The 23,193-nt window shown below is 35.0% G+C and overlaps 1 protein-coding gene across 1 annotated transcript in view; it reads left to right on the top strand.

The window, feature by feature from the left end:
• Positions 1-23,193, top strand: part of CNTNAP4 (contactin associated protein family member 4) — a 267,774-nt gene that overhangs the window by 226,330 nt on the left and 18,251 nt on the right. The window contains exons 16-19 of the mRNA XM_063295227.1: positions 4,108-4,278; positions 14,554-14,772; positions 21,468-21,707; positions 22,693-22,917. Coding sequence (XP_063151297.1) covers positions 4,108-4,278; positions 14,554-14,772; positions 21,468-21,707; positions 22,693-22,917 — 855 coding nt within the window. The remainder of the gene's footprint in view (positions 1-4,107; positions 4,279-14,553; positions 14,773-21,467; positions 21,708-22,692; positions 22,918-23,193) is intronic.

The following is a 23,193-nucleotide window of genomic DNA, read 5'->3' as shown; positions in this document are numbered from 1 at the left end:
GTGATATTTTCCCATCCTTATTCAAAAGTATTCTTCAAAAGTGCATTACAGTTGGAATCAAAGCATGGGAAGAGATTGGCCATCAAATTTGTATTGCCAAATTAGGTTCTACCAAGGTCCTAAATGAGATCAAGAAAAAAAAAAGTAGAATCTAGATGTGCTTTTATAATACAATTTACAAGAGGAAAGGATTGTTAACTAGTTGTTGCAGGAGTGATTATAAATTCCCTTTTTTAAACTTCCCTTTCATGCTGTCCTTGTGGGCATGCTTTTGCAATAAATGTATCCCGTCAAGATTAGAACAGACAGCATCTGATTTGGCTAACTAAAACTGAGCTATTTTTCAAAGCACTGAATTAAGCTTAAATGGATTCTTATGCTCAGTGCACAGCTTTTTGCTCATGTTTGGTAAGCTAATATCAAAATATGGAAAGCACTTTAAAATATTAAAATATGTTTTCTTCAGAGGTTTTAGGGTTTGTTTGTTTTTCCCTTCCTGCCTACCATTTCCTTGCACTTGCTTGTGAGATCTCTTTTCATTCATATTTGGGTAAAGTTTCAAACAATGAAGCATCAACATATGGAAAACATTTTAAAATATGAAAATTAGGCTCATTATTGACTCTTAATAAGCATATCATAAATCAGGGAAAATACTGTATATATAGCTTACATGTATTAAACTTCTAAGTATCATAAAACTATTTTATAATATACACTTAAAGATTATGACTTGTGTAAAACAGAAAAGCCAATACTGCAAGATTTTACTGGTTTTCTGCCACCACCAATTTTTAGTCCTAATGGAATTTTAGACATAGGAGATTTATTATTAATTATATAGCAGTATTTAAGACTGTTACTGAAAATCAGAAGCAAATTTTGTTCTGATTTCCAAACTAGAGTGTCATCAGGACTTCTGACAGAAAGGAGATTGTAAGGAAAGACACTTTTTAAATTACTTGCACTGGAATTTTAGTGAAAGTAAACACTACAAATTTTCTGTGTTTTGGTTTGTTTTGTTACATCAATTTTTGTTTTCATTTTATTGATAAACTGTAAAATGGTAGTTAAATATTTTTAAAGAACCTTTACAATCTTGAAAGAAAAGTTATGTTTCATATAAATAAAAATTTCTTTTAAATTGGTATAGGTACATATCTGTCAGGCCCAGCCCAAGAATGATGAAGAATCAATCCAGTCAAACTTCAGTTCTTTATTTGCTCACACCATTTAGACAGAATCTTGCCAGACTAATGCAACTCTACCTAACCTAAGGGGAAATAATCTGGTTAAGCTCCAAGCGTCTTAGTTTTCCCACAATCGCTTCCTGGACTGTGTTTCCTCTTATCTTGTCCTTCTTAGAATATGCTCCCTCCTTCCTGAGAACCAGCAGCGTTACTGAAATCCACCACAATATCTATGACTATTTATAATTAACTTGGCTTCTGTTCGTGAACTTTATTTTTGTTTATGGACAGCTTGTGAAAAGCTAACCTATCTTAACTAAGATCTTTAATTTTATAAATTAATTTTATAGACAACATACCTTATTGCAGCAGTTAGCAATGTTCTGCACTGTACGACTTTGCTATGACTAATATTGTATCAATTTTTTTTTAATGTTTATTCTTAATATTGTTGTTATGAACATTATCACTATCACTATTGGCATCCAAGCCACAATCACAGTGACATCATTTCTGCCTTATTTCTTTCATTGGAAAGAGTTTTGTTGCATTCTTGTAATTGTTACTTTCAAGAAAAATAGATTCATTAAGCCTAGTAGAGAACTAATATGCTAATTTTCCTTGCTTCTTTAAAAAATATATGCCACAAAATTTTAGTAGTGTAATCAGGGGGTGTTCTGGGGCTGCAAATCCCAAAACAAAAATGGAACATCATAGTTCCAATATTTTGCTATTTTCTTCCAGAAAGAAGGGTAGACTTTCAAGATGTAGACACTAGTGAATTACACTGAAGGAAAAGACCTTTTCACTATCACCTCACAGTACAGGGCATGGAATAATAGAGTTAAGTTACAGGAAGGAAAATCTGACAGAATACATGAGTTTTCTGTTTTTGTTTTGTTTTTGTTTTTTAGCAAAACAGTTTGACAATGGAGTCCGTTATCTAGAAAGATGATAGGCTCCCTTTCCCTTAATATTTTTTAAGCTGAAACTAGAAAGTCAATTTGCACAGCTTCCATTTGAATTCTTAGACTGAGCACAGAGTTGGACTTCCAACACTATGATTATATGAGTTATCTACATACCAATGGTTTATTCAGCAATAATTAACCTCCAGATTCATGTAAATTTGTTCAGCCCCTTACCTAGGAATGTCCCCACATGCATTTGAATTCAAAGCTATAAACAAGGGGTGTTATTGCAATGTGTAATGCTCTGCTTAGCACAAGTAAGGCATACTTAGACTAATATTTTCAACCATCACTTATCACCTGGGAATAGGATTGCATTGTAGAAATGACTTAAGAGCCAATACTGCAGCTCTAGAATCTTCACTTCAAAAAGAAGATCCAGATTCTAAATTAATCGTCATTGTGTCACCTTCCAAAATTAATATTTTAAAATATTTATTCAATTAATTATTTAAAGTGGTTTCATTTTAGACTCTAAGCTGGAAATGTCTTTTTTCTACAAAATAAAATGTTGTGATTGACCATAATGGTGCTGGGACAAAAGTAATGAATGGATATACTATGAAAAACTTTATTACATCACTTCTGTAGTTCTTGCAGATGTTTGTGTTTTTTTCCAACCCTTGTTAACCAATAATAATAATGGGAGACAAGAGGTGATTGTGTTCAATATTAGCAGTGGAGCATTTGTCTTACTACTTTCAGATCTCTTAAATATCATGTGACATTTCTCTTCTGTTGTTACAGTATGGAAAGGTTCTCAAATCATCAGCTTCATTAGACAAAGCAACTAGAATCTACTATTCAACACACATTGAAAAGTGCCTATAATAAACTAGACATTGTAAGAGAGGAGTATATATCAGTAAAGGGCATGTTCTTCTTTGTAAACTATAATGTACTCTTAGCTATAATTTCTGCTGTTCAAAAGTGCAGGTAAAACGTCTCCATTGATATAAATTTTGTACAGAGTCAGGTGTATAATATACCATGGCTTTGGAGTTCAGATGAGAAGTTAGAAGGGTTGGTTTCCTTTTTATCCAATAAAAATACCTGGGACAAAAGAATATATATTTATATCTTAAACAGAAAAGTTGATGACATTCATCATATTCATAAGCCCTTAGGAAAAAATAGAAAAGACCACACATATCATCACTTTGTTAAAGCTTTTCATTTATGATGCATAGACTATAACATCCTATTGTCATGTTATATCTTGTTTCTTGTGCAGTCTGAAGAGCTGCATAAATGGAGAAAGAAAAATTCCCAGAGCATTTTGTAAAATGTGTATTTTTTTTAGTATTCATTCAAGTATAAGTAGGCCACTTGACTCCTCCTCAGGACTGCAATTTGAAGTACAGTTCCCATAATCTTTTACTATTGATCATGCTGCTGATACATTTGGGTGCTAAAGTCCAAAACATATGGCAGCCATGAGACTGTACTTGTTCTACCTTTAATTAGCACAGAAGGAAAAAATTTGAACTGTTGGGCCATCAAAAACATGGTTGGCATTAATGGAGAAAATCTGCTGCTCACAGTTTCTTCAGCTGTCATTTTTAAGGATCCTTCTGAATCCAAGTTCTCTGTATAGTCCAGTTATATAGGATCAGGATGGGAATTATGGTTTTACATCAGCTTGGTTTTACATCAGTATAATTGTTAAGTATGATTGAACATCTGTAATCCCATTTCTATACTTGTTTTGGGCTCTGGATTGATGCAATCAAACTTCCCAAATATATAGTTACTTAAAGATGCATATGCCACTGTGACAGTGTGATAGCACTGAGGAAATTGAATACTTCTGACAAATGATCATGGATTTCTAATGATTAAAATTACAATTATGCCTTTATAAAGAGATTTGAAATATGAAATAACAATTCATCATCTGCAACTTATATGTAATAGAATCTTCTACCTTTTTTTTCTATATTTAGGAGAGTTTTGGAATGCAGCCTCCTTCAACACTGAGGCCTCATACCTCCATTTTCCCACTTTTCATGGAGAACTAAGTGCAGACATATCCTTTTTCTTTAAGACTACAGCTTCCTCTGGTGTGTTTTTAGAGAATCTGGGAATCAGAGACTTCATAAGGATAGAACTGCATTGTGAGTCACATTTAAATAAATTATTTCCAGTAGTTTGTTTTGAGCAGCCTTTCTCAACCTTTTAACTCTGGAGGAACCCTTGAAATATTTTTCAGGCCTCGGGGAACCCCTGCACATTTAACTTCAAATACAGGCCAGAAGTTACAAAAGTATTATATTTGCTTCATGTGTAGGCCTGTATATATGCATTAACAGTGTTCTTAAACTAAAAATAAAGAATGAAACCTACCTCTTTAATGTGAAGTTGCCTGAATTTGAAATAATTTTTTAAATAAATCATGATCTCCCAAGGAACCCCTAGTGACCTCTCATGGAACCCTAGGGTTCCATGGAACCCTGGTTGAGAAACCCTGGTTTTGAGTATTCATTTTACATATATTTACAATGCCTTGATCGCTAAAGCTGCATGAAAATTTGAGAGGTGGCTTTACCACCCAAGGCTAAAAATGGAGTTGAACAATCACAGGTTAGTACATATGAACATTGTACTGCATGTACCTGCTCCTCTAATTTCAAGAAGATTTCAGTTAACTCCTGCTTGTTCTCATGGTTCCCTTAAGAACATAGGGAGAATGGATGTTCTTACAATAATAACGTATTTGTAATACTGTGCAGTTTGCATGACTAACATCTTGTGTTTTCTATAGGAGTAGTGCAGGGAAAAGACATCCTCTCTTGCCAGGACTGATTGAATTATAGTATCAAGTGAAGCCTGCAGACAGCTATCTGTGTCTTAACTAGGGAGGAAATATATATATATATATATATATATATATATATATATATATAATCATTTCATTTTTAATTATAGGAATATACTTCTCACATTGTGTGAGAATTATACTATTATTTTAAGAGTAAGTGCAAATTTACCCTCCACATTTATTTTTCTTGTTTCATAAGACAGAAGATAAAGAACAATATGAAATATCCAAGTGGTGCCTGGTTTGGAGCCTTTTGTTCACATATATGGTTCAGAGACCAAACTTTAATAGTCAGTTTGTCTGGTAACATTTTTTTAAAATTATTTCTTGTTTTGCAGGGGAAACATACAACATTTATTCTGTTTTCCTGATAAGATGTAGTTTCAGGCTATACCATGGAAATATTTGAAAAGTTGAAGAGAGGGGCAGTGCACCAACTTAGAAAACATATTTCATTATTGAAATTTGCTGACTGGCAGGGACTAGCATAGAGTATCTGTTCCCCACAGTTACTGTCAAGATGGTAAGGCTCTGAAAATGGAAGGCAGTCTGCCAATACCACAGAGTCAAATTGTTTTTAGCTTCCAAACACTAAAAGGACAGTAACCAAAGATGGAGAATTTGCAGAGATCAGACCAGTTGAGCCAGTCTAATGTTATGGCTAAAGTGTTGAACTAGATTCAAGTCCACCCTTAGCCATGATCGCCATCTCCCTAACCTTCCTCACAGAGTTGTTGTTAATGGGAAAACTTTTGAAAAAAGAGTGTTTTGCATGCCATCTTGAGATGGGATGTGATCTGAAAAGAAACCAAATAGAACATGTGAAGAAATCAATGCATTCTCTATACTTTACAATAGAGGACTTAGCACTTCTGAAAAAAAGAAATGGGAGAAGGTTTGACACAGTATAATAATTTTACCCACCAGCTTTCAAAAATAGCTGTTCAGTTATTCAGATACTTACTGTGCAATATGATAGCTGATTAACTTTAAATCAAAATGTCCTCATGATGTAGTAGGATAGAAGACAAGAATTTGTTCTTTTTCTGAAGTTTTGTCATATTAAACAACAATATAACTGTCTTGCCATCTGTTACATTGATGGGAACTACCATAAAATACAGTGATGCATTAGCCTCAGAGAGTCATGCAACCTGGATATTACAGAGCATTATGTTTTACACATTATGTAAATAACCATATCTTAAGGTTGCATCTTAAGAACTATAATCAGAGTCTTATGGAGCATTGGAGGACCAAACTGAAGATGCCCACATAGCAGAGAAATGGTTCTATTTCTTTCAGGTAGTACTGTGCCAGAGTGCACACAGTACACAATGAGGGACCTGTCTGATCCTTCATGAGTTGCCAACAGGTACCTCACTCATGCTCCTGTATGCACCTTCTCCTCTCTGGTGTCATCTCAAATCAGACTGCATCTGCAGAGGTTTTGAATGCACTTTTGTTACGATGATAACTCTTGCTTCCTTGCAGCAGAAAAGAAACAGGCTATTTAAAAAAAGAAGAAGGAGAAGACTCCTTTTCTACTGTCTACTAAAACTGTGGGTCCCTAAGCATAACAAAATTCCACATTTTGAGAATTTCTCCTGTCCTTTCTTAAATTTGTAAAAGTACCTTCATACCATTTTTACAGCCTGATAATGGGACAGCAAAGTTGATATTGCATTTGCTGTTGTGTCCTTAAGCAAGCACTGGGGTCAGAAATTTAAAAAGAGCAAGATGTGTACTAAATATATAACATTGCATGCATAGATGGGGCAAAGATATGATTCTCCTTTCCAGAAATTGAGATTACCTCTCCCTCTGGCAGGTTCTATACTACATATATTGTATATGGAAAGACCTGCCACCCCCACATCCACCAGCACTTATTCTAAGTGTTCTTCTAAAATGTTCATCTAAAAGCAGTTCTTCTAAGATGGGCCAATAAGGGGTAGAAAGAAAAAAAAAACAGGAAATTGTATAACTACTTAGTTGTTTTAATTTGAAGTAATATTGTGTTTAATAATTTGAGCTGAAGCTTCATTATTATTTACAATTACTGTAAAAGTAGTTTACAGTAACTACAGTAACATGGATAACTTTATCCATGTGATATGTGTTTTTTGCATTAATATGTGAATCTTCCTGTTTGTATTTTGCATCTTACATGAATAAATTTTTGAGCTAAAATGCAACATGTGAAGTGTTACACAGATTATATCACACTGACTTCTTGATGATGATCTTGGGTGAGACCATTTAGGTCATTTACTGTATATGGCTCATAGACTTTTTTCTAATGTGCTTCATATAAAATTGCCAACATTTCTGATAGCTTATTATTTCTTAGATAGCCAGTTTGGTGTAGAGGTTAAGGCATCAGGCTAGAAACCAGGAGACCATGAGTTTCAGTCCTTCCTTAGACACAAAAACAGCTAGGGCCAGTCGCTGTCTCTCAGCCCCAGGAAGGAGGCAATGGCAAATCACTTCTGAAAAACCTTGCCAAGAAACATGTCAAGTTCAGGACGTTATTCAAAATGGAAATATATTAGACTTCTGGTGGGAACATGGCAGCATGAAGGTCTGCGAGCAGAACTGGCATCGTGGCAGTTTTTTCAGGCTCAGGCTGGTTCTTCCTGAAGCCCAGGAGTGTTTTTCCAGACCAAGGAAAACACTTGGAATCAACCCATTTGTCCTCCGGATGGTGAGTTGAAGCCAGGAGATCGTAAACAGCATCTGCGATCGATGGGTAAGACTTCACTGGAAGGCTGGGATATCACCATTTCCAAGCTGTGCTGCAGCCTTAAAGGGACATGAAGTCCAGCCACCCCATTTCTAAAGCACCCAATTTATTTTGTTTAAGTATTTCTACCCTAAGAGAGGCTTTCTACATTAAGGAGAAACAATCTCTCTTGGTGCTTATCATTATTTTTGTTATAATTTTTTTTTAATTCTTTTTATTTTTGCTTTCCATCCAGTACTAAGGAAGGTTGAGAGTATATCATCATCTCCCTGTTATTATTTTTGTGCTAATTTTGAAGATTTTTGTATTTATGCTACACGTTGAATCTGCCGTTCTGAACTTTTACTTTCCTCCCCCTACTTTCTCTGGGAACTGTCTGTGATCTTATCTTAACTCAGTTCAGAAATTTTCCATTACCTTTCACTTCCACCATCTAGGAGGTGCCATAATTTACTGCATGAGACATGGAGGATATTAACCAGGCTTTCTCCAACTTTCACCAAGATATTAAAGCAGATATTAAGCAGATTTTTTTCTGATTCCTGCCAAGTTATTATGCAAGACATTCAGAGCATTATGGAAAATATGTGGTCTAAAATGTGCCATCTGGTTGGGATGTTGTGGATGGAACTGAAGAATCTAACAGCAATGGAAATGTTTCTCCTATGAATAAGATTCAGGCTTCTGTTGAAATCCTGGATGAAATTGACAATGCTGAACTGAAGAACTTAAACTGAGAAATTGAGCCTCAAGACATGAGTGAACTTGACTTTCTTATGGAATGTTATGGAAAAGAAGGGGTTATTATGTATGGGAGGTTTTTTGAAGAGAAGTCTGTGTTGGTGAGGGAAGCAGTTGGGCTGTTTGATTTCTTTAAGAAAATAGCTCTCTGTTTATTATGGGGATATGTAAATGTCTTGGTCTATTTTGAAGTGGGTTAAGGGACCAAAAATATTTATTTGGATGGTCTTTTGGCTTTGGATGACTTTACTTATTGTTAATGGTTGGGATTATGATTATTACGGATTTTTTTAAAAAAAATAATATTAATATTAATTCATATTTCTTGTATTATTAATTATAATGGCAGACAATTTACATGCTTTTTTATTTTTGATCCTTATTATAGTAGACAGGAATGTATACAACAGTAGTAGGAAGGGAATAATTAAATGATTGTTATGTTGTGGGGGGAGTTGATCAGGTGATTTATACTTTTTATTTTCTTTTAATATAAAGGGAGGGAGCAATGGTATTTAGTGATTTTTATAATGTGCTAAGGGGTTGACTTGTAGAAATAATGTGATTTTGGTTTAATTTAGAGTAAGGGATTGATTATAGAAAATTGCTGTATATCCTTGATGTTTAAAGTCGGAAGTCACTTCTTTTTGTAATCTATTTAAAATTTTTATCTTGTGTTTTCACACTTTTTAAATTTATTTTTGTAGGTTTTTTTCTGTATCTTTTATCTTTCTCTGAAATTTAATAAAATTCTTTTAAAAACAAAATGAAAATATAATAGAAATCATTTTACATTATTATGGGAGTAACAATGACTTATGATTTAATTGAATTAAATTATATCTGGCTTTTTAAAATTTCCCATTCTTGGTTAGTAATTTTGGGAACTTTGAGTTATTCTTCCTTGCCTTTCTAATAAACAGAAAAAAATACAAGAGACTGGCCTTAACTTTATAGTAAATGTAGTTAAGGTTAAGTGATTATGCTGCAGTTTTGGTGTTCAAATGCATGAATATTAGGAATCTGTGAATCAGCCAAGATCTAATTTGAATTGTGATTCAGTTTCAAGAGATGATTCAGTTCAAATTTGCAATTCAAGGAGTTAATTCAATATGATTTTGATTCAATTTCATGACTATATTCAAAGATGCAGTTTGAGGGGTGATTTGTTTGCCTTTTGAATTTTGTCTTTGAATTAACAGGTATCCTGTCATTGATCATGAATCTTCTTAATGCAGATAGCCTGATGGTAAGATTGCCTCTCTGCTAAGATATGAAGGGTGTAGAGGATCTTATGCTTTCAATTTCAGGTGAAGAAAGCCTATTCCTTCAGGTTTTTCATTGAACTTATGTTGCTGTTCTCTTTACCCATGGTATCTGACAATTAAGGCCTCCCTTGAATCATAGTTAGTAACTGAATGAGTTTGACCTGTTTTCTACCTTTTAATTTGGCTCCCATTATTTTGATATGCTGATCTGCATTGCCAGATTCAGCTGTATTCATCAAGCATACATAATAGACACAGAATATAGGTCAGTTGTAATGTATAGCCTTATATATAAATATAAGTTTCTGAATTCATTTATTCATTATTATATAGAGTCTGTGCTTTTTCCATCTAAGTTTAAAAAAAAATAAGGGGGGGGATTCGTACGCAATGTTCAAGGTCATAGGCTATCTTCATAGGCCCAGATCTTCAGCAATGCTCCAAATATTGAACTAAGAAACGGGGGATATAGAGAGAGAGACACCAGCAGTAGGTTCCAAAATGTGCTAAAGGTGTCAAACTTTAAAGGAAATTGCAAGCCACATTGTACAGGTCTATATCTATTTATCTACTGATATATTTTATTTCTTCCAGGCACTTTTAAATCATTACTTCATTTGCTATTTTCAGTTTTAGAAAAGGTTAGAAAGAATGCTAATTATCTGTTTTTTAATTCCCTAATTTAAGAAGCAGATTATTTTATTGACTCAGGAATATATATTATATATGTAATTGACTGCTTCCATGAGAATCTTGTCTGAAGGTTTGTATGTTTCTATTTTCTTGCTAATTTATCACACCTTTCAAACAAAAAAACATTGCCCATTGGGAGTCTCATGTTCAGTTAATGATGGGCCAACATACTTAATTTGACTATTTTGTTATCCAAAAGCTGATCGGTTTTTTTTAGGCACCAAACAGTGCCACTGATTTTTATGCAGCATCAATAATTTATTTCAGAAAGGAGCCCTGCTTCCAATATGATTGGAAAATAAGTTCCCTTAATTGAGGCACAGGGAGCAAAATTCAATTGACTGGTTCTCACCAATGTAGTAAACTCTGAATATAAATGTCATTGCCACTCCTTGCTGGGTTATTGATTTCAGATGTATTCATCAGGCATATGTGCAGCACATGCAATATATAAAACCTGCTATTAAAAACTTTATATACCAGCCAGCATTATCTTCATTCATTCATTCATTCATTCATTTTAGAGATATATTTTTTCACAAAACATATTCTTGAAAAACAGATATATTTTTGACTACTTCTCATGATTATTATGTTCAGTATAGTAATACATCACTTAAAAATGAGATGAATTAAACAATCTATAACAAGTAGCTCCACTGGGTAGAAAAATATATGTGTGTTGGAGGGGGCAGTTATGTGACTAAATCTGATTGTATCCAAACTCATGAATGTTCTGTCTTTCTACCCAGGAAGCATTCAAGGCAACTAACATTTTTGTCAAGGAGCAAATGCAGTTCAGTAGATTAAAATGAGTAGTTCCATCCACATGTTGGATTGTCCTAGTTTAATGCCCCAAATAGCCAATACAATGTCTGTGAAGATTCCTTAGAGAAACTGATACATTGTATAGTATAGTACATTGTATACAACTGATAATTAAACAGATGACTTTTCAGATAAATTTACACTTGAATTTAACTTTTCAGTTAACTTCTGTTTCAGACAATGGATGTGGTAGGATATTTACACAATCCAGAGAGACATTTCTTTCAACTCAGCAATAACTTATTGATTTCTTTAGCGTAAACTTACCTGTGTGGTAGCCATAGATTTGTAATCAACAAAACTGTGCAATTTCTAGATTGTTTTACTAAGGTTCAGCATGTCAAAACTGATAACTGCTTGGGTTTTTGCCTGATATGAACATAATACGAAAGAGGCTGAATTCAACAGTCCCAAGGTTTCTATGCCTCTATACCACCTACAATAGCAAAACATAGTATTACATATCAGGAGGCAGAATTCATTCACCCTTTTGCCTAGCTTGGGTGGCACTGCTAGTGATGGGAGGGTGGGAAGGAAAATCCCAGCACATAGAGATGCAAAGTGGACTATTTGAGATCCAAGTAAAGGTATGAATCTGCTGATAAACATTACCAGAGCAACCTATTGTAAGACATTCACGTGGGAGAACAAAAACATATACAGGTAGTCCTTGCTTAACAACCACAGCTGGGACTGGAATTTAGGTCACTAAGCAATGTGGTTGTTAAGTGAATCCAGACCCGATTTTACAGTCATTTTTGTGGCGGTCATTAAGTGAATCGTGGTTTCCTATTGATTTTGCTTATCATAAGCCAGCTGTCAGCACTAGACCATTCGAGCCTTCTCACAATAACAGTCAGGAGCCCAGGATCCTTTAACTGTTTAATGAAGCAAAATGACTAGGACAGAGGTAAAGCTGCGAATGGAGAATTCCCACTAAAACATACATTTAAAACCACATTCCCTTGATTGCCTTTGTTTCCCATGAAAGTATGTTGCCCCCCTTTCCCATCCAGGTGGTGTTGCTGGTGTATCTCTACTGACTGGCCTTGATGTGAACCATCATAAATCTGTAGCCATAATAATGCAATTCACACTCCAACTCAACACCCCCTCCCATCTGACGACAGAGAGTCTACCCCATTGATAAGGAAGTGATGGAAGGTGCTCCGATAAGGGGTTCTGTGAACCTTTTGATCGGAGGATTCTGACACCAGCTGGGAAAGTTGAAAATGGCGATCACATGGCCGTGGGATGCTGAAATCATTGTAAATGTGTGACAGTTGCCAAGCACCCAAATTGTGATCACGTGACCGCAGGGATGCTGCAATGGACATAAGTGTGAAGAACAGTCATAAATCAGTTTTTTCAGTGGCATTGTAACTCCGGACAGTCGCTAAATGAATAGTCGTTAAGCAAGGACTACCTATACAGAATCCTTGTTTATGTCAGAGTGCTCACATAGTCCATGGCTAGAGCAAACAGTGTATTCTATATATATCCTTTTCTGTGTTATTGGGTAGTTTAAAGATAGTTGCTATCCTGCTAGAAAATACTTTTTATTCATAGAATACTTTTAGCTTGGGAATAATATTAACAGTTGATTGATTCAAAGCTACCTTTTTTCTAACCAATGTGGGTCAAAATGTTGACCATAATTCTATGAGTATGCTTTCTTTCAAGCAAAAATAATCCTCAGCATTGCATATATGTAATAATACACAACGTATTCTGCATGCAAAAATTCCACATAGGTCAGTGATGTTCTCTGTGGAGTGATTTAAAATAATCTGCAGAGCCACAGCCAATATAGAGGAAGCTGCTGAAAGCTTTTCCCCAAGCAGGCAATGCCAAAACCTGACTGAAAATCAGCTCTGAACAATGCCTGATTGAAAAATGGAATCTAGCAATATTTCCTTTTGTGCTTCATATTAAATATAGTTGCTTTGCAGTGCATTCAGAGTTTTAAATTCAGAAACTTGGTCTACAAAGAAAAATCAAATCAGAAAAGCCATTCTCAATTGTCTTTTCACATAGTCAGGAATCATGTACAATTAATCTAAGAAAGCAGAATGGGGATGTCTCTGCTGTCCCTATTTGTGGATTCATTGACCACAGTATCTTGACAAACAGACCTCTGGGCATGTCCTGGCCATTACAGGACACTCATTTGTCTGTTGGACTGGAGAGGCATGGCTGTCATTCTCCAGTATTTGGAAGCAATGGGCCAATTTGCTTCATCTGAAGCTTCAGTAGCAGAAAATGGCCTTTTGAAGCTGTGAACACCTCTACTGTCTGCCTAGAGTCTTTAGATTAGGGTGGCATACAAATATCATAAAATAAGTAAACAAATAAGTGAATATTCCCCCATTGTTGGTGCTCCTGTCCTTTTTTGTAAATCAAAAGGAAACCATATTTCTTCTAAAAAACAAGAGGGGGGGTTGGGCTGCCAAGACTTCCAAGCGACATGGGAATGATGTAGTTATGTTTGTGGATATGTCCAGGGCAAATTTATCAGCTTTTTAAAAAAGTTTGTCATTGAATAAGAAACAATTGGTGTGTTCGATAAATGTTGTATGACTACATCTACAATGAGATTGGCTATGCCAAGTTGTTGGGTTGTTGTTTTAACTGATGTGAGTTTTCACTTTTACCTCAGTGTAGACTTACCTTGTGACTGGAATACGTACAACAGGTTTTATGGGTAGATAAGAATCTTTTGCAAGAGAATATTGAATTGGATAATTTATGGCAGTTCTTTTTAAAAATTTGGAAGTATTTAATAGGCAAATATTAAAAGGAAAATATTAATAGGCAAACATTAAAATATTTGGCATCTATACTTAATATTTTAAAAAATGCTCTTGAAATAATTCCAGATGGATTGAAACTGTTATTAAAACTATGTGACAGAAAGTAAGTTTAATACCTGCCCAATACAATATTTTAGTTAAATACTATTTTATTTCCAGCAAATCAGATTGTAAATCTATATATCTGTATTTCAGAAAGCAAATTTGAGTTAGCTGGTTAATATTCACATGCATTATTTCTGCTGTAATTTACACATAAGTTATCTTTCCAGTTTTTAATAAACTATTATTTTTAGCACGCATCCGATAAGTACATCAAAACAGATGTATAAAGACCTATTTCCAACAAACTATATTGATCTTGTCATTGATTTATAACCAAAAAAAGAGGAATATATCATGTTTTCAGTATTATTTTTAAACATTTTGATTTGTTTGTGATTCTCATTCTAAACTGTCTTAGTTATTTTTATCTTTTAAAGCACCACTTGAAGTGACATTTTCATTTAATGTGGGAAATGGACCTAATGAAATCACAGTGCAGTCACCCACTCCCTTAAATGATGATCAGTGGCACTATGTGAAGGCTGAAAGAAACATCAAAGAGGCATCGCTGCAAGTAGACCAGCTTCCTCAAAGGATTCATACAGCTCCATCTGATGGGCATATCCGTTTACAGCTGAACAGTCAGCTCTTTGTTGGTAAGTCCACCTTTACAGAATATTTTTAGGTGTTGACAAAGGAAGATAAACAATTATGTAATGTAATTATGTAATTATATCTATTTTATCTTTTTATTGATCTATTTATATTGTAATTTATGTTTTAATTTTGATCTTATTGTAAACCGCCCAGAGTCCCCTTTTTGGGAGAGGTGGGCGGTGATAGAAATTTGAAAAATAAATAAATAAATAAATAAATAAATAAATAAATATCCATTCACTAACTTAGGAAAAATAATAGATAAATCCGCTTTAGGTAATATAAAACAATTTGCATAATGCATGTAAAAATGTCATAATTGAAAGTAGTTTCTATTATAAGATGATGACTCAGAATGAAAAGAAGCTCCCTAAACAGGTAAAATGTCAACTACACTTCATGGATTTAATTCATATTTTGGCAACCATATCGAAATTTGCCATTCCAAAACAGTGTAGGTTAGTTTGCTTATTTTTTTTTAAAACTTTCTAGTCTAGCCCACCATCTTGTTATTACCTGCTGGTCTCTCATCTAGATATTACCCAGAGCACACCCTGCTGAGGTTTGGAACTAGACAAGTTTCTGCTACCTGTTTAGACAAAGATAACCCCAGTTAAAGGCAGAAGACTCCCGTTGTATGAAATGAGACTTGGTTTTGTAGTCAGTGTATAAGGAAATAAATATAAAATGTGTAGAGTTCATGGAAATATTTCCAAAGACATGCATTGTATACAAAATGGATTAAACAAACATTGAAGTGTTATATCTGTAAGGAATAAAGAAAAAATACTGAAAGCAATACAAACACTTATTAACCAAACTGACAAAAATCTCTTCAGATATAATGTAATATTTTGCCTGTTTTTTTAATATCTAAGTGTGACAATAAAAAGCCTGCTTTATTTACATACATACATACATACATATCTTCAACGCAGTATGATTTCTCACTTCTTGCCTTTTACAGAAAGTCCTGTTCTTTTGTCCTGTTCTCTAGGATTTAGAAGGAATTGAAACTTTAGTCATTATATTTTTTACTGTTGGCAGTTCCTCAAACATCCTCCAATATTTGTGCAATTATTCTTTGAGGTTGATGGCGGTGAGACAGAAAAAGAGAAGAGCCTCTGTTGAGGATCTTAAAAGCTCTCATGGAGAATGTGGTCATTCAGATAGAGCTTCATAGGTCATAAAGTATACCTTGGACTATGAATTGTTAACCAATGAAAATGTTGTAACAAAAAAAACAGCACTCTACTATAATCAGCTTTAATTAATAGTCTGCTGCAGCATTCTGGATTCAATGAAACTGCTGATACATTTTCAAGGACAAACCTAAATCTGACATCTTTAGGAACTGCACACTTGCTTTAACTGTGTAAGGGAAAAGGCCACTGCAGCAATGGGTGCCTTTGGATTGAGATCTAAACTTAGAAATGTACCCAGGTTGAAAACCTGAACCATCAGAGATAAAGTTACCACCCAAAAGAGTTGAATATCCATTTTCTGGTATCCTTTTTGATTTTAAAGAATACCTCTCTCTTTGGATTAATCTTCCATTCCTTGCCTTTGTATACTTGCTAACATTACAAAAACATCCTAGCCTCTTTATTTGGGTTGGTGAGATCACTGGTGCACAATTCATGGATTTTTTAAAAAGAATTAAAGATGTATAACTGCAATAAAGAAGCAAGTTTGCAAGTTTTTAACAGCCACCATTCCTCAGTATAAATCACACATTTGACTGGTAGAACACAGAAATTATAGATCACACAAACAGCAGGAGAGCCAGAGAATTCCTAGAAGCAAACATTCAAATAAATGGGCCATCAAGAGATAAATGGAGCTGAATATGACCTACCACCCAGTCAGGCCACACACAGCAAGCAGGTGAGGCAGACCAATCAAAATAAAGGGAACATTATTTCCAGCCACCAATTAATTGACCCTTCTCAAGAAATCTCCAATCACGAACCAACACACACACACACCCCAGTTCTAATCTTAAGACTACCAATATTGCAAGCCAGTCTTCACTTTTGAACTGTTGTACGGAGGAAGCCTCACTGTGATATTGGGTCAAATGTCTGTAGAAATACTGATTAGACCCCAGTATTGATCTCCCAGTGAGCCTCATGTGGCATAGAGTAGTAGGTAGCAGTATTGCAGCCGAAACTCTCCGCACGACCCGAGTTCGTTCCCAGTGGAAGCTGGATTCTCTCTCAGGTAGCCGGCTCAGGTCGACTCAGCCTTCCATCCTTCTGAGGTAGGTAAAATGAGTACCCAGCTTGCTGGGGAAGGTGACAACTGGGGAAGGCAATGGCAAACCATCCCGCTAAAGTCTGCCAAGAAAATGTCATGAAAGCGGCATCCTCCAAAGGGTCAGACATGACTCGGTGTTGGCACAGGGGACCTTTCACACCACTGATCTCCCAAAGCTCAGAGATCCTGACTACTCAGTAAGCACACAAGCTGTTAACCCACAGAACCTGAGTACTAAGTAGGTGCACTGGGCTTTTAAGTGTGGTACCAAGTAGAGATTTGCAAACAAGTAGAAATCTGCATTGTTTTGTGTTTGGCATTAGAGTCAGGGTGTGAAGCTTTCATGACATTGAGAGCTTTGAGAAAAGACGTGTTTTGGCACAATAAGAAAAAATGGAAGCAGAGAAAATAGGAAAAGATAAAGCTTAATGTTCTAGGCCTGGGGCAAGCATTTTCTTCTCCCACATCAAGGATTCTGCTGGCCTTCAAAAGGCATGTCAGGACCCCTTTCTGACAAGATTACCTTATATATGCCCTTATGCTATGCCTGTCATTCTTTTACCAAGACCCAGCAGTCAGCATATTAATGGGAAGAGTTGAAGGGAATGTCAGCATAATCTTAGTCTGAAAAGATACCTTGAGTCCTTTGTAATATTTTTATTTTATTTATTTTTATTCCCTGTTACTGGACACAGGGGCTCCCGGAAGGTATTTATTGAAGGCACATTCCTTTTCAACTAGGCACACCTGCCAGACCGCTTTCAATGCATGAGGACATCACGTTCATTTTTTCAAGGGAACTGTTCCCTGCAGTCAGCATGTTGACCTCTTTGCTTAACTATGGTGTTAGGGTTTGATCCAACATTGAACCAAAGTGGGAGTAAGTTTAGAGAGGGGAGAGCACATCATATAACACCACTGTCAGCAAACTGATTTCTAATTTTTTGCAATGCACAAATTGGTAGGGTTGCAAATGGAATCACTAGGAAGAATAATCCATTCCAGAGATAAAGTAATTATTTTTTTGTGAGCCAATTGCAATGAAATTTCATTTTAATGTGCACCTTGGTATATAGTGGAATGACAATAAAAGTTCTATTCTATTCTATTCTATTCTATTCTATTCTATTCTATTCTACGCTACCCTATCCTACCCTACCCTACCCTACCCTACCCTACCCTACCCATCTCTTTCCTAGTGATCATAATCCTGCAGGCTATAGGTTCACTATTCCCCACTTACCCATTGAAAGAAAGGAGCACATAAACACACACATGTGGTTAGAGAGAGATTTCTCATTGCTTGGCAAAGAGGGAAGATTTCTCTGTAACTCTCCCTTTATTATTGCTGCCCATCTCTTCACCATGAGAAAGTGGAAGAGAAGTAAAACCTTGAAGATCTATGAGAAGATGGAGAAGGAAGATGAAATAATGGCATAGTTTTAAGCAAATATTGAGCAGAAAATTAAGATCACTTGCACTAGGTCCCTTCCAACTTTCAAACTGTAGAGCCTGTTCCAGTCTTTTACCAATAAGGGGGTAAAGACTGGAATAGGGTCTACTGTTGAGTTAGGGAATGGATATTGCAGAGTGAATGAGGCTTTCCTACATGACATAGGAAATCTATACAGAGGTGGAACTCCAAAAATTGTCCATTTTAAGCAGACAAGGCAGCAACAAAGCTGTGCAGGTACACAAATGTTGCTGTTTGGCCATGCATGGAATTGTTCTGATTTCAACCCTAGAGGAAAAGTACTTGGGAGAAGGATATAGTGACAAGAGGGAAAAGTGTACTGGAAGTGTGATGGATACATGATGTGGAATGCAGACTGTGTACTTGCTGGCTATTCTGTGACCTTCAGTGAGTATGTTGGCTCTGTGCCTAACAATCAATAAGAGACAGAAAAATAACAAAATAAATACATAGCAGTAGAAGGAAGGCCAGGCAATGGTTTTAAGAGGGGAACCACTTCTGTCCTGTAAGTTAGAATTGTTTTACTATATTTTGTTGTTGTTGTTGTTACAACCACTGAGTCACTGAAATTTGGCAGAATCTTTCAAGGGCCCCTGAAGACCACACTTAATTCTTTGGAAATGTTCAGGCTACTTGCGGCCAGCAGACTACAGACCTCTGCCACAAGCAATCCTGTTTGTGCCTAGCAGAACCCTCCTTTTTATGATTTTGTACAGTGATACCATAATGTAGTAGACAAGTCTGGTTTATTCTGAAGATTAGTTTTAGTGTCTTGACTGATCACCACTGAGGCAAAACCTACTTTAGCAACCCCATGACTGCAATAATTTGGGGATATTATTTAATTATAATGAACTTAAAAGGCAAAAGAACTTTCGTGTTTATGCTGTCCTCTAAAAGCAGATGTATATATGTGTCTTTCTGTGTGTGTTTTATTACAGAAATAACTGTTACTGTAGAAATGTGATTTAGAACTTCTGGAAATTAAATTGATAATAAAATATTTTGGGTGATATTCACCTTTGTCACAAAGTATTTTCATATGATTTCTTATAACTCCAGCATAGAGATAAGTCTAGTTTCCTTTCATAGGTTCAGCTGCTACAAGAAAATGCTTCATTAATATTTTTCCTTGAGTTTTACTATTTTTGGTAACTCTGGAAACTTTAATTCACTTTTTTTATCCCACTGAAGTTTCTTTCCTATGAGAGGTATGGTGGTAGTAATACTGCACTGAAAAGTAATTTTTCCTGAGTAGGAACACAAAATGACTATAATGCAGTATCTACACAGGCATAAGGCATACATCGATGCACAGCATTGCAAAGATAAGAGCAATAGGAAAACAAATAGAAAAGTTATGTAATATTTACAACCTACAATTATGGCATATATTTGTGGCTATGCATTAAAATGTATTAATTATCTGCTAATATATCTGAATGGAAACAAACATTAATCTAATGGTTATTCACAGGTTCACATCTTGTTCATGTATGTTTGAAACAGCTTTTTTTTAAAAAAAAATCAGTAACTTCCTGCTGCTAATCTTTCCCCGGTCCTAGAGGATTGTTTGGAGCACAGTGTTTAGCTTTCAGCAACTCTTAAATTAGTAATTAAACTTTTCCTGACCTTGTCGCACTAGGTGGAAAGATTTCTTTACTTATTTATTTATTGTCTTACCTTCCACCTCTTGTAGCCTGCTTCCTGAGACTGGGTTTTGAAATTGCTGTTTCCTGGAAGACCCAGAATAGCACACATATTTGTTTTCTTGTAGCTCATTGGAGCCTCAATGGCCTCAAAGAACTTTTGTAAAGCAAGCAGGAGAGAGAATGAATACTAAGGTGAAACTGTGCCGGTAGAATGAATTAAAAAATCCATCATGATTCTCATGGGTCAACCAGGTGTCATGATGATGGCTTTAAAGAGCTTGTGTAAATCCATGCATGGCAAGAACTTTCTCTGCATAGTCAAAAAAATATAATAGGCTGTAGTTTTTCCTAGCTTTTTTCACCCCACAATTTACTACTTAGCATGTTTATGAAGAGGCAGGGAAATGAAGATTGGAAAATGAAGAGGCTGATGTCAGAGCAGCTGTCCTGATAAAATTTGGGGAGGTGGTCTTAACTTGAAAAATGTCAGTTATTTTTTACTTTCATTATTAGGCCCACCCATCTTTTTTGCCACCATCAGTAATGTTCACATACATCAATTTCTTCTACTCCTTTCTATTCTATCTTGAATTACCAATTCTTAGATAACAATATTGCTTATTTGCATTTTCCATTCCATTCCATTTTATTTTTATGCATGCTTCATAATTTTCTCAGTGTTTTTTTTAGATTGGAACAAAAATGTTTATTTTCTTTTTGATAGTTACTGTAAAATACTGAAGATGTTACTGATCTGTATTATTTATTTATTGAGTATGTCCCGAAGGACTGGGGGATTTTGTGAAACTGTTTTCTGGAAAATATAGGAAGGTCAGGACACAGTAATGAGAGTCAAACTTCCATTGAATGAACATGGATACCATTAAATATTGCCCATTGTGTTCTTTTCCTTTCAGAAATATTATTTGTTTGTTTCTATGCCCACCCACTCCCATTTTCTTAATGCTTTGTTAAATGCAGGTGTGTGATAATTTATGTTTTTATCAAAATATTAATACACATATAGGCTATAGTCAAAAATCCAGAACAATAATAAATAAAAAGTTATCCTTTTTTTGTTGCTAGTATTTATAACTTCTGTTATTCTGAGACAATGTAAGTACATGTTTTCCTTGCTATCTGCTGCTGTATAAGAATCTTGCTTGTTATAAATAACATATTGCAATTATTCATAAGACAAAAAAATGTCAATGTTCATACATATTTTGTGACTTAGAAATATTTCCAGGTGTGTTTGCATGCAGTTACTGCAGTTCTTAAAGTTTATATGGGTTTCTATTCATTGCAGGAGGGAAAGCATCAAGACAGAAAGGATTTTTGGGGTGTATTCGTTTTTTACAGTTAAATGGAGAAGCCCTTGATTTGGAAGAAAGAGCCAAAATAACCCCTGGTGTAAAGCCAGGTTGTTCTGGACATTGTAGCAGCTATGGTAACTTATGTCAAAATGGAGGAAAATGCAAAGAGAAATACAATGGATTTTCTTGTGATTGCACTTTTTCTGCATACACAGGGCCATTCTGTAAGAAAGGCAAGCATAAATTGTGAATTTATTTTGTATACAATACCAAAGGAAATCAATGTCTATATATTATGTTTTTAAAAGATGTCCACTTGGGGATCATACAGGTCTCCCCCTCTGAGATTGGATTTGTTAATAGTATTCTCTCACCTTCCTTGAAAGGCTCCAGTAGTGGTTCTTACCAACGTGTAGGTTCAAAGCCTGCCTACTTTCTGAAATGCTGCCAAACCAATATATAGTTTATATATTTATGTTTATGTTGAAAGATAGAGAATTTAATAAAGAATAATACTGGATATTATTCAGATAAATACTGTTTCCCACACTTTTGTCCTGCAAGAATGGCTATTATTCTCAGAAGCTCAAGCTTCAGATCTCTCTGTCTAAACAAACAGGATTGTTTTGTAAATAAATAATATTTTGGAAAGCAGGCCATGTTATCTTGATGTTTTAAAAGAGTTATTTCTTTAGATACTGAAGAACATTTAAGCATCAGGAACTGTGAAAGTGGCAGTCAGTTGTGTTAGATAATTTTTTATGTGTCTTAAAAGGTGATGTGCAATGTACGCTTTTTGAAAATATGTTTCCATATATAAGCCCGCAGAATTAACGTTGTAGCAATGCAACTAATTTTGTATAGATAATTATCGTAAAAGAAGTTAAACTAAAGTAATCAGACTAATTATTTTGGAATGAGAGAACGTGAAAACGTATCTGTCACTCTATGGTCTGTGTTCTACTAAAACATCTGTACAAGGGGGAAACAGTTCACTTAACTAATCTATTTACAATCTGGAACCTTATTTTCTTGCTCCATAACATACTGACAATCATTGTTAAAGTTCTTAAATACTGTGTGTTCTTTAAATTCTTATTTCAGTTCTTAAATAATATTGATTATTTTATTTCTTTCTTTCGGGAACATTAATATAATGAGTGGCATACTTTATTTCAGGTTTATATTAAAAAAAAACAAAAATGCATATTGTTTCAGAGGTATCTGCATATTTTGGAGCTGGTTCATCAGTAATATACAACTTTCAAGAATCCTACAATGTTGCCAAGAACTCCAGTTCACATGCAGCTTCTTTCCATCCTGATATGACGCTAACCAGAGAAATGATCACACTGAACTTTCGAACAACACGGATTCCAAGTTTGCTTCTTTATGTAAACTCATTCTACAAGGAGTATCTTTCCATTATTCTTGCCAAAAATGGTATGTACTCTTAAAATGTATAGCAAAGCTACCATTAATTAACATCCTACCTTAGCAATTACCCTGTTTAACTTTATAGCTTCTCTGGGAGATAGTTGGCTTCACTACTGTGATCATAATGTTACCCTTCTAGAGCTTTATTTTTGTTGGGGGGGGGGATAAATAAATCATCCTAATGTAAATGGTGGGCCAATTTTAATAGGGGTCATCCATTCCTATAAGAATGTCCATATTGTTAACTACTAATTTTGTTTAGAAAGAAAAATGCAGTGTTTT

The sequence above is a fragment of the Candoia aspera genome, chromosome 2 (genome assembly GCF_035149785.1).
Source record: "Candoia aspera isolate rCanAsp1 chromosome 2, rCanAsp1.hap2, whole genome shotgun sequence".
Taxonomy (NCBI): Eukaryota; Metazoa; Chordata; class Lepidosauria; order Squamata; family Boidae; genus Candoia; species Candoia aspera.
This window is presented reverse-complemented; position numbering and strand designations above follow the sequence as displayed.